Source organism: Pecten maximus, chromosome 8 (genome assembly GCF_902652985.1).
Source record: "Pecten maximus chromosome 8, xPecMax1.1, whole genome shotgun sequence".
Taxonomy (NCBI): domain Eukaryota; kingdom Metazoa; phylum Mollusca; class Bivalvia; order Pectinida; family Pectinidae; genus Pecten; species Pecten maximus.
In genome coordinates this window covers 23,861,717-23,878,649 of record NC_047022.1, presented here as the reverse complement: position 1 = coordinate 23,878,649, position 16,933 = coordinate 23,861,717, and the positions used below count along the sequence as shown (strand labels likewise).

General features: G+C 36.9%; 1 protein-coding gene across 1 annotated transcript; it reads left to right on the top strand.

Annotated features, from left to right (window-relative positions):
* The first annotated feature begins 8,944 nt into the window (after nucleotides 1-8,944).
* Nucleotides 8,945-16,748, top strand: LOC117332859 (acetylcholine receptor subunit beta-like). The gene is made up of 5 exons (XM_033891910.1): nucleotides 8,945-9,122; nucleotides 10,853-10,897; nucleotides 11,906-12,021; nucleotides 12,823-13,355; nucleotides 15,172-16,748. The coding sequence occupies exons 1-5, from the start codon at nucleotides 8,991-8,993 to the stop codon at nucleotides 15,528-15,530; spliced, it is 1,185 nt and encodes a 394-aa protein (XP_033747801.1). The 5' UTR covers nucleotides 8,945-8,990; the 3' UTR covers nucleotides 15,531-16,748.
* The last annotated feature ends 185 nt before the right edge of the window (nucleotides 16,749-16,933 follow it).

Here is a 16,933-nt window from a genome sequence, read left to right as displayed (position 1 = left end):
AGTCTGTCTACCAGCCCATCGGACTGTGGCCTGTAAGGAGTTATTCTAGTTTTATCTATTTCCAGTTTCTCACAAATAGCTTTAAACAGGTCAGATTCAAACTCACGACCTTGATCTGTATGTATACTTATAGGAGTTCCAAATCTACAAATAAGTTATGTTATGAGTTTCTCAGCTACTGTTTGTGCAGTGTGGTTAGGCACAACATAGGCTTCTCGCCACTTAGAAAAATATTCTCCTACCACTGCGATGTAACTATTTCCATTTTCTATTGCATGCAAACCACCCAAAATGTCTATTGCTATTCGCCCTAATGGAGCCCCTACTAGACTGGATGGAGACAGAAGCTCGACACATTGATGGACCAGGTTTTTTTTTTCGGGCGCATGAATCACAGGAATTATACCAGTTTTTGACATCTTCTACTAGACGAGGACAATGAAACCTTTTCTTGATCATATTAATGGTCCTATCTCGACCAAGATGCCCGGATGTTCTGGAGTTATGTAAGTGATGTTAAATAAATTTTTCTCCCTTATGAATGCAGGTGCTACTATCTGACTTGTATCCCTGCCTGACAAATCATCTACCCCTGTCTTACACAAAATACCCTGGTCATCTATGACAAGTAATTCCCACATGTAGTAGAGCTTCTTGAGTTATGAGGGAAATGTTGCAACTATAGACTAAGGAGGTTTGGTAAGAAAACTTGTCTTCAAAGGTATAAACTTCCCAAGGCTCTTCCTGCCAGGATTTAATCTGTTTAGGACCCCAAGCATCTAATCAGTTTGTTAACACACTTTCTCTCTCCTCCTTAGGTATCCAATGGGAGCTGTCTACAGTATCTGGGGTGACTGGACATGCTCTGACAGACTGGCTAGAGTCATTCACCACAAGACTGCCTGTTGGGGGATTCTACAGAGTCAAGGGAGGTAACTGGCCTAGAAGACACAACTGGCTGCTGAGGTCTACAACTTGGGCAATTAATCCTGGATGCTGGACACTGGATACCTAGACAAACTATCAGCATTACCATTCATCAGTCAGTGCATATTGCGCTGTGAAATACAGTTGTTGTATTTGTGTTGTTTATCCTATCGGGTTATGTAGAAGAGAACTAGACAAATTAAATTTTTCAACCAAGTGAGAGAGGCATGATCTGTTCTAAGGAGAGATGGCCTTCCCCACAAGAAATGTTTGAAATACTTTACAAACGTGACTACTGCAAGCAGTTCCCAATGGGTAGTGCAGTAATTTGACTGGGCCTTATTCAGTGTCCTACTACCGAATGCAATAACCCTTTCCTCCCCCTCTTGTACTTGAGAAAGGACCACACTTACACCTGACAATCTAGCGTCTGTATCCAGCATGAACTTTCCAGTATCCGTTGGGTAGCTAAAAAGTGGAGCACTAGTTATGAGATTTTTAAGAGTTTCAAATGAGTGTTCACAATCTACATCCCAGGAAAACTTTTTATTCTTCCTTGTTAACCTGGTGAGAGGAGAGGCTACTGCTGAAAGGTTTTGTATAAATCTTCTATAATACCCAGCAAACCCCAAAAACCTTCTGACCTCGCTAACATGTGTAGGTGTGGGCCATTCACGAACGACCTTGAATTTGTTGAGGTCACAATTTATACCTGCTGCTGAAACTATATGTCCCAAGTAGGAGACTGCTGTCTGAAACAAATCACATGTCTGTGGTTTAAGTTTGAGACTAGCTTCTCTAAAACATTGAAACACATCCCTAAGATTGTTAAGAGCTACTTCAAATGTGTGACCAAACAAACACGATGACATCGTCTAAATAGCGTAGACACCTAGTCCAATTCAATCCTCCTAACACTAACTGCATGAATCTGGAGAAGGTTGCAGGGGCATTACACAGGCCGAAGGGCATTACATTGAACTCGTACAACCCCCTTTGAGTACTGAAGGCTGTTTTCTCTTTGTCCGTCTTACTCATCCAACATTGTCAGTAGCTACTGGCTAAACCTAGGGTACTAAACCATTTGGTGCCAGCTAAAGTATATAATGAATAAATAATATATTCTAGGTAGAGGACACGCATCCTTCTTGGTAACTGTGTTTAGCTTCCGTTAATCTATGCAAAAACGGACTGACCCATCCTTCTTAGATACCCGTGCCACTGGAGCTTCCCTAGACTATTGCTAGACTGAATAATGCCATCCCCCAACATCTTGTTTAACTCTATTCTACAGCACCTTTTTGAGTTGGTGAAATATGTCTAGTAGGTATCATAATAGGGTGCTCTTCACCAGTGTCGATAGTATGTTCTGCTAACTTAGTCTGACATATCTCCCCTTTAGGGCTTTGAAAAATATCCTTTTATTCCAACTCAAGATCTATGGCCTACGCTTCTACGAAGGTGTCAGTTCAGATGAGAACTTGTTTACCATAGATTTAAATAATCGGGCTGGATACTAGGGTTACACTCGTCTATCCCTAGCTGCTGAACCCCCTTTAGACAAGTCACCCACAATTGTATTACGTTGTAACTTAATATCCTGAGCCCCGTGTTTCATGACAGAGAGAGTGATCTCATTCCGTGTGGCATCTACCAACATTTGCCATCAATAACCCCCTGATTAGCTACACAAGTATTTGGTTCTACCCTCTGTATTATCAATGGCATCTTCTATGTACCCCTTAAAATGACACTCAGATTTAGCTGGTACGGAGACAGACTCACAAACCCTAATCCGGGCACACCCTGTATACCCTTCTGTAACTAGGTTGACACACTGACCCTCTAACCTAAGAGTCTTGTCCCTAAAATGGATTTCTCCTCCATGTTTACTAAGGAAATCTACACCCAGAATCCCTGATAATTGGTCAAACCTTGCCACTACAGCCTCATGTTCATACACTAGCTTGCCCACTTTAAACCTGAAGTTGGCCTTACCAGCCACCACTAACTTGTCACCTGAGGCAGAGTAAAGCATGATGCCACTGCTTGTTAACTCTGGTCTATTACCCTCTGGCATAGCATTATACATATCCTGAGTAACTGTTGTTACAGCAGATCCAGAATCTACAAGATACCTTGAACCTTGACTACACACTGTAGCATCTATGAAGAGACAACCTTTGACAATAGCATTCAAGCTAACCTTAGTAAGCCCTTTTGATTTTTCATCGGATGATAACTGTTCGCGTAGATCTGAGACACCGGTCAAACTTTTGGGCTCAAGTTTGACCGAACCTAGTTTTTTTTGTAATTAGGAGTAAGTGGACACTCCGCTATGAAATGCCCTGGTTGATTGCATCGATAATACCTTCTCTCATACTCCTGAGAATTACTTTGACCTTGACTGTAACTTTGACGTCCACCTCTACCTTTACCTCTCCCTGACTTATGACCTCTATCCCCTGACAGCACGAGTTAATTGCTTTCCTAGTTTGTCAAACCCCTCTATCAATTAGGTTGCTAAGTCTCTGTTTTATTTTTCACCTGTAGAGCTTATTTCCTGAACAACTTGCACTTGACTTGATTCTACCTCATCAACAAATGCTTTTGATTTCCTCTCTGGAATACGCAACTCCCTATCAAAAGCGTCATACTCAATCGTAAGTGTAATCGCAGTCTCCAGGGAAGCTGGATGATGGAACTGTTCATGACGTTTCATTTCCATACTGTTTAGCCCATGAATCTACAACATGAACTTCTGAGGATTGAGTGAACACACATGGAATCGCTAAAGCAGCAAGTCTTCTAAGTTCTCGGCCATAGCTATTAAGAGTTTCATTTGAATTGCGCGACCTGTGCTTAAGCTGACACCTGTAAGCAGTTTCTCTCCCCGGGGGGTCAAATTGGGCTGACAAAACATCCCTTATCTTCCCAAAGTCGCCAATCTGGACCAAGGTTAAAGTACCAAGAACTTTCTGCGCTGGCCCCCGTAAACTCATAGCTAATTGCTGAGCTTTCTAGTATTTCCCCCACTGATTCCACTGAGCTTCCTGCTCAAAATGCAAGATATAATCTTTAAAATCACTTGAACTTGCGAGTTCGAAACCTACGTGGGGCAGTTGCCAGGTACTGACCGTAGGCCGGTGGTTTTTCTCCGGGTACTCCGGCTTTCCTCCACCTCCAAAACCTGGCACGTCCTTAAATGACCCTGGCTGTTAATAGGACGTTAAACAAAAACAAACCAAACCAAACTCTGTAGAAAAACGAGTTCGGTGAATCATTTGGGTGTGAAGAGCGACAAGAAAGGGGAGATAATTCTAGGATACTACAAGCCACCAAAAATGTCACGTACACATCACACTTTCACAGTTACATACAAAGGGAGATAAATCATATAATAAGGGCTGCTGATCCAGCACACACTGTACATCTGAGGTAGAAGAATTTGTTCATATCGCCTGGTTATTGTTCACATAATCTTCTTTTGTAATGCATGATGCTGAGGCCAGTTAAATTTCACCAGTCTTCCTACGTGTACAGTTGCCTGTATCCATTTTTGGAACTGGTTAATAATGTAATATTGTTTGCATAGCCAGGAACACCTAGTTCTGTTGTCATGCGTATTCCCACGGTGTTATTGGCTGTTTTTCTGTTCATTAGAAGTAGATTCATATGTAAAAGTCACGGTTTCTGTACTAGAAACCTAACCCAGGTTCGGGGATCTCGGGGCCCATTGGAGTCTTAGAATTTGACAACGGGAAGCACATGGCAAATGAAACGCAGACTCAGATATAAAGATCAACGTATAATTTATTGACTCAACAAATGTAAAGTACTGTTTTATATATCACAGTAAATTCAACAGGTATTCCACCCACACACGTACATCGCTCACCCACCTAAATATAACTAATGGCTACTCGGCATAATCCTACTGAATAGACGACGGACGGTGTATAAAATGAGTGTTAAAACCCTACATGGTCACGACAAACCTACGGCCCAACTAAATACTAATCTATCCTAGGTTGTTAAACAACTGACTACATGATACCCTATCTAACACTAAACCTATAGAGAAGGAGAGAGAGGCGAGTCATACCAGTCGAACGAAGACTTTGTGTAAGACTTCTGACTATTGAAAATCCCCGAGTTATATAGCCAGATTGCGGCAATCTGCACGTGCATATTCCCGCGGAAAGTTACTCGGAACACTTACTGTAACTATAGGTTCCGAATGAATAAACAAATATGGAGGCCGAAATAAGGTGAGATGAACCGTAACTGCACACTGATATATTGTTATGTGCTTACAAATTTCTCCTACTTTTACACATATAAGAAATTGATTATGGGAAATTTACCTATATTTTCTTAAATGTTGCGTCACTAAATTTTTCTACAGCATATAGTAGACATATTCCAAGTTTTGAGAAGACAGTATACTACACTGCGAGTATCACGTACACACATGCATAATTGTAGCATCACTCCTCTTCTCCACTTTCTGAAACTTGAAACTGTGTTCTTACCAAAAGCTGGGCTCAGAACATCAAGAGCAAATCTGGGCGTTTTTCTACTTAATTTGCAAAATACATATGTACATCTCGTTGTCCCATTATTTAGGATTACTATAAATATCCAAATAAAGTTTAAAATCAATATTTTTTCCACTGATGAATGAAACATACCACAAAACGTACGATAAACACCTAGTGGTAACATGGAGGTGATCCGGAACTCGTCCCAGGTCCGCAATTTAGACATCTCGACATCGAGCTTTCTTTTGTCTTAAATTAGATAGAAAATTAAACAGAATTTGCCTCACATATAAGTATATATAATTCAGTAGATTCAACAAACAAGCATATTACAAGCATTATGTCATCTCTGTCAAGAAACTGTGCCTAGAGACAACTGCCATGTTTGTTGTGTAACAGAGCGCATGATAAATTAAATTTAAATCACTGTCTCCGCTAGGGATCGAACCCGGGACATCTGGCTTACTAGTCTTACGCTCAACCGATCGAGCTAAAGAGAAGATCTCTCTAGCCGAGCGGTATATTGCGGCTAGTATTTACCAGGGTTACATACTCCCCCTCCAGGAAAGAACTCGTCCTCGAGTTTCCAGGGGTAACAGCGATGCTTTCGCAAGCAGCGATGAGTATCATTCCCGAGTCCCTACATGGGCGCCAATGTAACAGAGCGCATGATAAATTAAATTTAAATCACTGCCTCCGCTAGGGATCGAACCCGGGAACTCTGGCTTACTAGTCTTACGCTCAGCCGATCGAGCTAAAGAGATCTCTCTAGCCGAGCGGTATATTGCGGCTAGTATTTACCAGGGTTACAGTTGTTTGAAATACACAAGAATGATAAAGGAGACCATTATGTGTTGTTTATGTCGTTTATCAATGACTGGACACATTTCAAATTGAATATCAATTACATAAAAATGTTATTGGCATACCCCAAAAAGTATAAGACTGGAGAAATCAACATTTGTAATCTAACAGCAAAGATGGGGTTAAAAATTGGCATTGATGACCAAAAAAATCTACATCGGATTGTCACACAGATAAGTTATCTAGTTATATACTTGTTTGTTAAATCCGTTGAATTATTTATTCTAATATGTTAGACAAGTTTTGTTATAGATCATATTAGGATATATAATTCAAAGAATTCAACAAACAAGCATATTTCTCGTATTTTCATGCATCGGTAACTCATCTGTGTGACGTTCCGACTCAGAATTTCCCTTAAATTACCGAGTTGGATAATTCGCCCAACGTTCGCGATGGTGTCATAATAAACGAAGGATAAACACATCAAGCTGTGATTTTGACATATATATCTTGCATAAACATTTTACTGACATGTATACGGATATGTTTGGTACCATGGAACCTTGGTACCTCGAGATGTAAGGTCGGTGACTGTTGGACGCTGATAGTGGCAAGATATAAGAGTATTGGGTTAGGCTATGTGCTCAAAATGTCGGCTGCTGCATATTACATATATAAAAGCGAGTGCCGATAAAAGTCTACAATTTAATGACCTTCTTTCATGTCAACTTTTGCATAATATTAGCATTGAAAATTCCTAAAACTGTTTTTGTCGTACTTGTTAAAGTTATGGTACATTGTAAATGAGCTGTAAGTAACGGAATGAGTTCAGTATGAGAATGGAGCAAGTTCTTAACATTTTAGCTCAACAGCCCAAGCAACACCCTTCCTCTCCCTAAACTTTCAAAAATGCATTAACTGACTGGGCTGCTCAGCCCTTTCATTATACAAGATTTGTGGTCTGTACAGTAACAAGTGTTTCGTGGGACGCTGATATCATCGTTAATAGCTTTTAAATGGTTTTATCCTTTGGCGTCAATGAATTTCGAATGATTTTAAACAGTTTGTTATTTAATGGTTTATTGCCTAAATGACGCAGTATCGCTAGGTTTCGTCTTGAGAAATCCCCGTTTTGTTTTAATCGGAGAGAAATCCAGACATGGTACCTATCTGTAGATAGTAACACTCAGCCCTAAACACAAACGTGTATGAGAAAACACATACCGATCACACATTGGTACCAGTATGTAAATTTATTTTATATATATATATCTATATATAAGATCTTGCTCGCAATATGGTGATATTACAGACAGTGACCATTAAAACATAATTATGATATATTAATCAATCAGTGAAAAGCAAGAAAAAAAAGTATTTCAGAATCCATTTTCTTCGTTTCGATTCATTTTATTATTATCTCTAGACTATTTTGATTGCCGAGGGGCTCAAATCGTAAATGACATTAATAACCTACCAGCCACCGCTCGCGCCGAAAAATATTTTGTATACCTATCGTTTATACCTGGTGATAGATTTAAACTAATTTAAAATGTCAGTCACTCTATATGTATAGTGACATGTTCTAGGAACGACTTGTTTATGCAGGAATAAAGTAGTGTAGTGATTTATTCGCGTTGCTTTTAATCAATACATTCGGATTATCATTGGAAAGACACCAGAATGAAGGGATTGGTCATCCTTTGGATAATAACTGCAGGTAAGGTGTGTTTATACCACTGTATTTATTGAATGCATCTATAAATATATTTTCATTTTATAGAGCTATTAATTTTGCTACTTCATCTGTACCGTATCATATCTATTATTCATGTTGTAGTGCGTTTAAAGTATTACTTACACGAACACGTGTGTCTTAATGTCATTTTCTACAGAATATTGAACGAGTAGCGGCATACAATTATACTCAGATGCATTATAAAATCTATATATATATTACATATAGCTCAAGGTAATATGAAGGAAATACAAAGCATGAAAAAACATAAGAACAATTATCACGAACACTTCAAACGCACATTCCAGGTTTTGGAAGAAGAAAGATACAGACTTTTTTTTCGGTGACGTCGTTGTAATTTCGTCGTGGCGTCATGTAATTGTTATGAAAGAGGAATGTCACGTGCTAACCTTTACTCTTACCCTGGGTAAGTGTATCCACACGTGTACCAGAACCAGTAACTTTCCTATTACCATAGACGGGTGATTCCGACTTCTAATTATGTAATTTTGCAATTGTTTTAATGCTTTACCCTAGATGGATGTATCCACAAGTATTAATTAGTGTGTGATTTCATTTTCCCTTCTCTTGGATATGCGTATTCACACTTTTACCAGTGTGACATTTCGTTTCATCTTACCTTGGGTAGGTGTTTTCACACTTTTACCAGTGTGACATTTCGTTTCATCTTACCCTGGGTAGGTGTTTTCAACCCAGTGTGACATTTCGTTTCTTCTTCCACTTGGTAGATGTATTCACACGTTTATCTGTGTGAGATTTCGTTTCTAAGCTTTAACATGTGTATTTATATATGAATCTGATGTTTTGAGTAGCATAATAAATGAATATTGCTTATTTGTATCTTCCAGCAAAAAATTTTTTTTTCATTAAATAACAACAAAATGGTCCACATTGGTACACACCTTCATATCCGATATCTTTTATTGTTAGTGTTTGGAACATGCGTCTCTCAGATGTATTCATTTCAACGAGAGAATGAGCTCCGGACACTTCTCTTTGAGAACCAATCCTACAACATGTTTTCACGTCCCAGTGCTACTGTAGATGTACAAGTTTCATTAAACATCATCAATTTCAACGACTTGGTGAGAAATATTAAAAGTCAAATTTCGCTATCTCGAACTCGATAAGTCGACGACCTAACTTAACTCAGTAAAGTAAAAAAATATATAACATTAAACATTCTACATAAAATATGATTGGCTACCTCGAAAGCGTTTTTTTTGTAACCAAGTGATCGAGATAACGAGGTTTGACTGTCTTTCTAATGACGGCTTATTTTCACTAGCTCTGCTTTATCAAATGATATTTTTCACAATTTCTGATTGGCTAAATTACAAGGATATTTGATATGTTGTGAGCTTCGTATTGAAGGAGGTACACAATGATGTTCTTTTAAATACTTGACTATATAGGGCCTTATTCAAATGATCTCTCTCAATCAGACTTCCATCTATTTCCAAAACTGAAAACAACTGTTTCAGGAACATCTCAGTCCGATGAGGACTTCATACATGCAATGGATGGCTTTCTGAACAGCCAAGAAAAGGAGTTCTATAAAAGTGGCATTGGGGCCCTTAAACACCGCTGGCAAAAGTGTGTAGAAACTGAAGGGGATTATGTTGAAAAATAATACAATATGTCCGGCAAAATTCAAATCCTTCAATATGAGGTTCACAACAAAGCAATCTCCCTCATAGTGTCCATGATTCCCAATAAAAAGTCATATTGACCAGCCGTGCAAAAAGGCTGGTAAAATGCTGGTTGACTGGCTGTTTCCCAAATAGATCAATTATGAATTATTTCCTCTTGGTATTGTCCAACAGTATAAAATGTCTTGCATGCTGTTGAAACATGACAAGCAATAACTTTAATTGTTAAAATATCAAAAATCAAAAGTACCAGTGTATCGAATGCATTCCAATGTATTCGATTTGATTGTTAAGTGTTTAAAAGATAAAATGAAATATTTACAAGTGCTTCAAAAATCGGTCTCTATCATTACAAGATTAAATTTTTCTTGCATTCATTTCATGATTATTAAATCAATACAGTCATTGTGTAATGTAACTATTACAGGCTTTTTATTTCGGTTAATACATGGTTTTATTAACCTGAAAAAATATCAACGTCAGTCTTTGTCTTCGGTCGATACTTTTTTCAGGTGAATAAAACCACGTATATACCTATCAAAAGACTATAATTGAATAATGCAACTACCTCCAGCATAGGGAAAGCCAAAGTGACCCACCGACTGAGAAATCACATGTAACTCTAATGAAAACGGGATTGTTTAAGGAAACATACTGGCTAATGAAAATGCTTTTCAAAATATAATGCTAATGGAAATGTATCGCCAATGAAAATGCTAATCGACACTTAACGCTTACGAAGTGTATCACAACTGAAAATGTACGGCTCTTAATTAATAATCGTCCTTTATAAATACAGCATTTGACTCTTGACAGATTCATACGTTCATCGGGGGGAAACAAATCCACAAGTAACCATATATGTATTTTAAAAAAAGATGACACCCGGATAAAAGTTTGATATTTAACTTTTTAAATGTGCTCGTCATACTAAGACATTGGGAGAACATTAAATGGCATTATACTGCAAGAGAGTACGTTTTCTTTTAATAGATGAAATTTCGCCCAAGGCTTATACACATTTCTTAATGCTTCGTGTTGAGGGCTCGTGACGAATGATTCGTACTTCATGTAAACATAGACAACAGTTTCGTTTGTGTATTTGAATTTTAAAACATTCCAATTTTCAGAAAATATTCATAAAGTGATATGTTCATTTTCAGAATATAAAAGAACAGCAGCTGACGACGACAGCTTACTTTTTACTGGTAAGTCAGCAACATTTATGATGTAAATGTAAAAAAAAAAGACAAAATCCAGGTTAATGACATAATTCAGGCTTGTATATTGGTAAAAGGAGGCCTTTAATTTTGTACTTACATTTTTATAAGAGAAAGCAATTGAATGACGTACAAGGTAACTTATCAGTATTAAAAAATAATAGTCCATTGTTATCAAATGGTGGGCTATTCAAATCGCTCTTCGTCCGTGCTCGGTCGTCTGTCTTCCGTTCATCCGTCAAGAGTTCAGGTTTTACAACCCTGAGGTAAAAACAATGTCACTGTTGCTATGAAAAGAATCTTAACATCCTCGTTCTAACGACCTATATCTAATTGTCATAAAACTTCATTCACTTACTCATAACAATAATCACTTGAATGAATTTTCATTTCGTTCTCCCGGGATACAAATTGAGGTCACCCTTATTAATTAAAGATTTTCGTCGTCCTCTTTTCTTTCAGCGAAATTTATTATAAGATAGTTCGGTTACTTCAAACAAACTGCCATAACTATCATCTCTTGTGTTGATATTTAGCAGGGTTTTCTTAAGGGGCATTATGATTCGATAACTCTACCATATTTTGTCAACTTAGCACAGCGAGGGGTTTCGAATAGCTGGTGATGTCTTCATTACAATCAAGGGAGGATCATATTTATAGTGATTCTTTAACAGTTTGCTATTTCAATCTTCGGCAGTTACATCGGCAAATTGGTATCGTTGAACGATCCAATATTGAAAATTAGAATATGTATCAAATCATGGGGCTATCGAACTTCCAAATCTTCATTTTTACGTTTCTTTCACGACAAAACAGCTGTATAATACCGTTGTGTTTATTTTGACTCCACTGTTTCTTACTCTCAATTAGTATTTTAAGGCGATACTTCAGTAATATCTATTGTGGCTTTCGATAATTAATCCGAAAAAGAAAGTATCAGATTTTGAAAAGCCTATGAAACCGATCCTTAAAATGATAAATATGCTTTATTTGCAGACGTGGCGGGATGACCGCCTTTTCTGGGATAATATACATCCATATCGATCAGATGTAACTATTCTATTCACTTCCGAGGAATATGTTTGGCATCCATCCGTTGTCGTAGATAATTCGTGAGTATATTGTCACCAGAAATGATTGGATGTTTTATCTGTTTATTCTCATTTTTTTTCAAATATAGGAGACTTTATACGAATGTTATGTTTTTTTTTATTAAATGAAAGCAATTGTCCACTTGTGACACATAATTCTTGAAAATGATTGAAACAGATATAATGTGCATTGTTTTACTGTTTCAACATCTGTATTAGGTGACATTCATCTGTGCATTTTACACATTCCTGATAGTATTCAGGAATTATAGGTTTTGGAAAACGATTCACTTAGTTATGAAGGGATGCTTTCGTGCAGACGAAATTCACAGCTTTGAATTTGATGACTGGTGAGCGCTATTCTTATTTTACGCTTTGCGAGTTAAATGCATTACGCTAAATAAAGATTGTGCTGATTCGAGCTCCAGGATATTGTTTGATATGCTTAGTATTACTTGTAATCAATCTGGTCCATTATGTCATGTGTTTGATTTCGGTTATGCGTTAAAACTACGTATGCCATTAATAATTACGTTTTCAACACCCGTCTATAAATACTTTGAATGATTATTTTCCATAAGGCATTTTGGAATAATAACATACCATTAACATTTCACACATTCATGACCACGCCCTTTGTCGATAGTACATTAAGGTTCAATTGTTCGTTTGCACGATAGGTGCCTCGATTTACACATGGTCTTTTCGCAATTTTGTCATTATCCTGATACAATTCCAATTCTATAATTACTTGGTTAAAAAAAAATCGACCTTTTTATTGTTTTATTTGCTTTATTTCTTCATTGTTTTGGTGTCTTTCAGAATTAGCGACATATCGGCCATGAGCGATAGCGGCAGTCCTATAGCGATTAGCACCAAAGGAATTCTAACCTGGAGGATTTCAGGGATATTCGATACCTACTGTGATATAGATACATTGCTTTATCCATTTGATACACAGACATGTTCAATAAGCATGACATCATTGGCGTACAGCTTGAAAGAAGTGGATCTCGCCTTCCGCGACACGCCTGTCGATGCACAAGATTTACATGCAAATGGAGAATGGATTTATATAGGCTTCAGAACGTCTAGGAACCTAGTATCCAGGGAGGTTTTGACATATTCTGCATTGACGTTTGGTTTCCAGTTGAAGCGTAGACCGCTTTACCATATATTAAATACATTAGTCCCTACGATATCACTAGCATTTTTGACCTGCATGGTGTTCAAGCTTCCTGTCGACTCCGGTGAAAAGATTGGCTACAGTCTGACTGTCGTCCTGTCCTATGCCGTATACTTGACGCTAGTAGCCGACAACATCCCTTCGTCTTCTACGACAGTCTCCGTTCTATGTAAGAATTTGCTTTTATCATATTTTGCTAATGGTAATTAGCTGATCAATCATAAAGATGTGTATGCTTTTCATACTCTGCCCCAGACATTTCCCCCCTCAAAACGCAGCTGCTTTCGATTAATCATTCGATTATTATGCAACTTTAATAAATCTCATGTTTCTATTATTGAAAATAAATATTGTCTGCCATTTTTAAAGCAAGTGAGCTCAATATACAGCGGTATGATTTTTATGTTTTTATTATAAAAATCAAATATAGTTATTGCCATTATTCAAAGCAAAGTCGTTTTCGTACTTGGCTATAGTGTAATTAATAATAAATAAATGAAAAATCACGCGAATGTCGAATGATGAATAACCTGCATGTCAAGGGTCAGACATTATCAAAACACATGGTGTGCTAAAATTTAAAGAGTTGTCATGTGCAATAGACCATCGAATGTATTTATCAGATAGAAGACACTCTGAACAAAGAACAAAGATAACAATTTCTTTACTACTTATGTCTTTTAATTGTTCCTAAACTTACAAGTAAATGGCGAATGATGGCCAAAAACTTCAACCACGTGACAGCTAAAGAGTTGGAGGAAACTGGGAACAGGATATTCCTCCAGACTCAAAAGCTGATACTATAATGTGATGTAACATGATATAGACTTTCCAAAAAAGCAGAGCAATCTGTTGTCTACCAGAAAAATACCGCCAGCACCTCTGCATGTCGTGGTCGAAGTCTTGACGAATTGGAGAACGTGCCTGCAATATAAAACAGAATAGCCCAAAGCAGAAAAGGTGTGAAAATGGGCAGGGAGGGTGGGGATTTGCCTTTCTCAGTAGCTTTTCCAAATTGCCTATTGGATATACTGTGCAAAGGGGGATAACTCCAAGATTATGGGAGGTAACACTGCACAAAGCAATGAAGAGAAATACTGCATGTAGTCGTATAATTCATGTGCATACTAGAAAAAGGAATTTTATAAATGCATATCAAATTATCAAATATATATTTTGTGTTTGTAAATTTGATTTATTTATTTTATTTTAATTTATTTATTTCAAGTTCAACAGACCCGAAGGTCCAACTACGGGATTGATTACAAATAATTAAAATATAGCATAAAAGTAAATTAAGACATAAAAGGAGCAAATGTAAAATAGAATTGAAGTCCTAAATAAATATCATCTAGACAATAATGTAAGTTATAGTATGAAGAGTAAAATAGTACCTAATTATAAAAACCAATGTTCGTCAAGTCCGACTTAAAACTTTCAATTTGGACGTTAAAAAACTGTCAGAAACATCACCAAGGTACATTTTTGTAGTTTAAATTAATTTTGACTCTGTTAAGAACACTTTATTGATTTACATAAATACGGCAGTTACATGGATGAAACAGAGTTGAGCTACTCAACCTTAAAAAACGTTGTGGAAGTTAATTTCTCCTGTTAAATAATTACAATAAGGCATACTATGTACATATTTAAATAAATATATATATATAATTATTTTTTTTCATATAAGCATACTTTGACTAATTTTGAAGGTGCTTTAATGCCTGTCCACACATTGTAGTTAACGGTATATAATTGATGCTGAAAATATCCGAAGCCGGTATATTGAAAAACTGTTTTTCAATGTATTGGTATAATTTGCGAGGGTCAACTAATGTTTTCATGAAATAAACATTACACATTCGAAAATCAGATATCGCAAAATGAGAACAAACATATTGATTTCATTGTAGTCACCACATCCATGGACTCCTCTTCTGTTTTATTTTTAGTTGATATTGTCTTTTTCCTGTTTAATGTTTCAGCAATTTACATCATCAGTACCCTCATCCTTGGAATGTTGTCTGTAGTTTTGACAATCATCGTCATTCGTTGTCACCATTCCGAAGAAGACAAACCAGTTCCAAACATCCTCCAGCAAGTTTGTAGGACAAAGTTAAAGGAAATGTTCTGCGAAAGGAAGAACCATCGACAAATCTCAGATGCTGCGGACGCAACTCCTAAAGCGGAAGCAGATAGGCCTTCGAGTGTGACTGTTTCAACAGAAGACATGACCTGGCAGGACGCAGCACGCGCACTAGATCACTTTTTCTTTCGGTTGTACTTTGTAATTGTATTTTTGGGAACATTCTCTCTAGTAATCACGCTTACTGTTGCTTCATAGAAGATGCTTTATGTTATCGACACATGCTCAGTAGGGATAGGAATAAGACATAGTAACTTCTCGGTCGATCGTCACTGTGATTTACTGACATTTACGGGTCAAACAAATGATCCTTTTGTGTGTTATAGATACTTTTGAGCATGACGGCATGATTATTCTTCAGGTTTGTTTGTTTGTATGGCTTGTTATTGTTCCCTGCTGCATCCTACGACAGAGTAGCGCTATAGAAGAAACTATCAACATCTACAGCAAATAATTGATGATTTTGACACGTCCAGACATTTCGGTATATTACATTACTATTTCCTGGAAAGATGAGGGTATTTGTTCGTTTTAAACTTCAACATTACTTTTCAAAAATAATGTCCTTTCAATAAACTAGGTTACAGACGAAAAACAAGCACGTTTGAGAGATTTAAAAAAAGTCATATAGTAATCATTTTGGTTGAAGGCCTAGGGGTACTCGTGTGCATTTTCTTGCAATTGAAATACAGATGTTAACTGGACGTGTTAACACCATACATGTCGGTATGGAAGGCAGGAACGATACTAAAGCATAAATTGCGTAAACCAGTCATACCGTAAATCCGGATTATACATGAACCGGTTTAACCAGGTTATATTATAAATCCATAATTTATAGGGACCGGCTTTACCAGAACATACTGTAAATTTGGATTATACAGGGACCGGCGTTAGCAGTCATACCATTAATCCGGATTATAAAGGGACCGAATTAGCCAGGAAATACTGTATTGGGATTTGAACAGTTTGTCTGAAATTGCTACTGTTTGCCATATTTCATTATCACGGCCCTAAGGTTACTGACAATCAGCACGGTATCCTTTCATTTTATCTTTAATGCGAGTTCCATGTTTATCGTTTTTTCAGGATTTTTGTGTCTGATTTTAGCTAAGAATTTATTTCATTATATACTACATTTATATATAACATGAATGTCTAGTTAAAACGAGTCAGTAGTGAAATAACATTAGAAAGCATTTTTCTTATGTTAAATGTTTTTATTGTAGCAAAAGTATATAATATCTTAACATTCAGTAACAGTTAGTTTTCTGTAACATATTCATTCAGCAATATATACAATGTTCACACGTAAAAAGCAAAAATTAAGGTTCAGAAAATATTACAGTTTACTACAGTCATCTGTTAATTGTCATATAAACCTTTTTTGATGACATTTAGAATAAGGCACAAAAAGAAACCTACAAAATACATCAATATAATTTCGTGGCGGTCTTGGATATGAAATTTAAGTTACCGTCATTGAAAGCATGTTTCATTTCTTTGACAAGACATCTTAAAAACATGATTATGTAAAATTACATCTGTATAAACCAGAACGAAGGTAGTTCTTATTCACGATGCAAACTGTCAAGATATTA

Bases quoted from the DNA above. Each gene is read 5' to 3' on its own strand.
- LOC117332859 (XM_033891910.1), top strand. From the start codon at position 8,991: ATGTATTCATTTCAACGAGAGAATGAGCTCCGGACACTTCTCTTTGAG. The intron at 9,123-10,852 runs GTGAGAAATATT...GTTCATTTTCAG, and splicing joins TCATCAATTTCAACGACTTG to AATATAAAAGAACAGCAGCT. The intron at 10,898-11,905 runs GTAAGTCAGCAA...CTTTATTTGCAG, and splicing joins CGACAGCTTACTTTTTACTG to ACGTGGCGGGATGACCGCCT.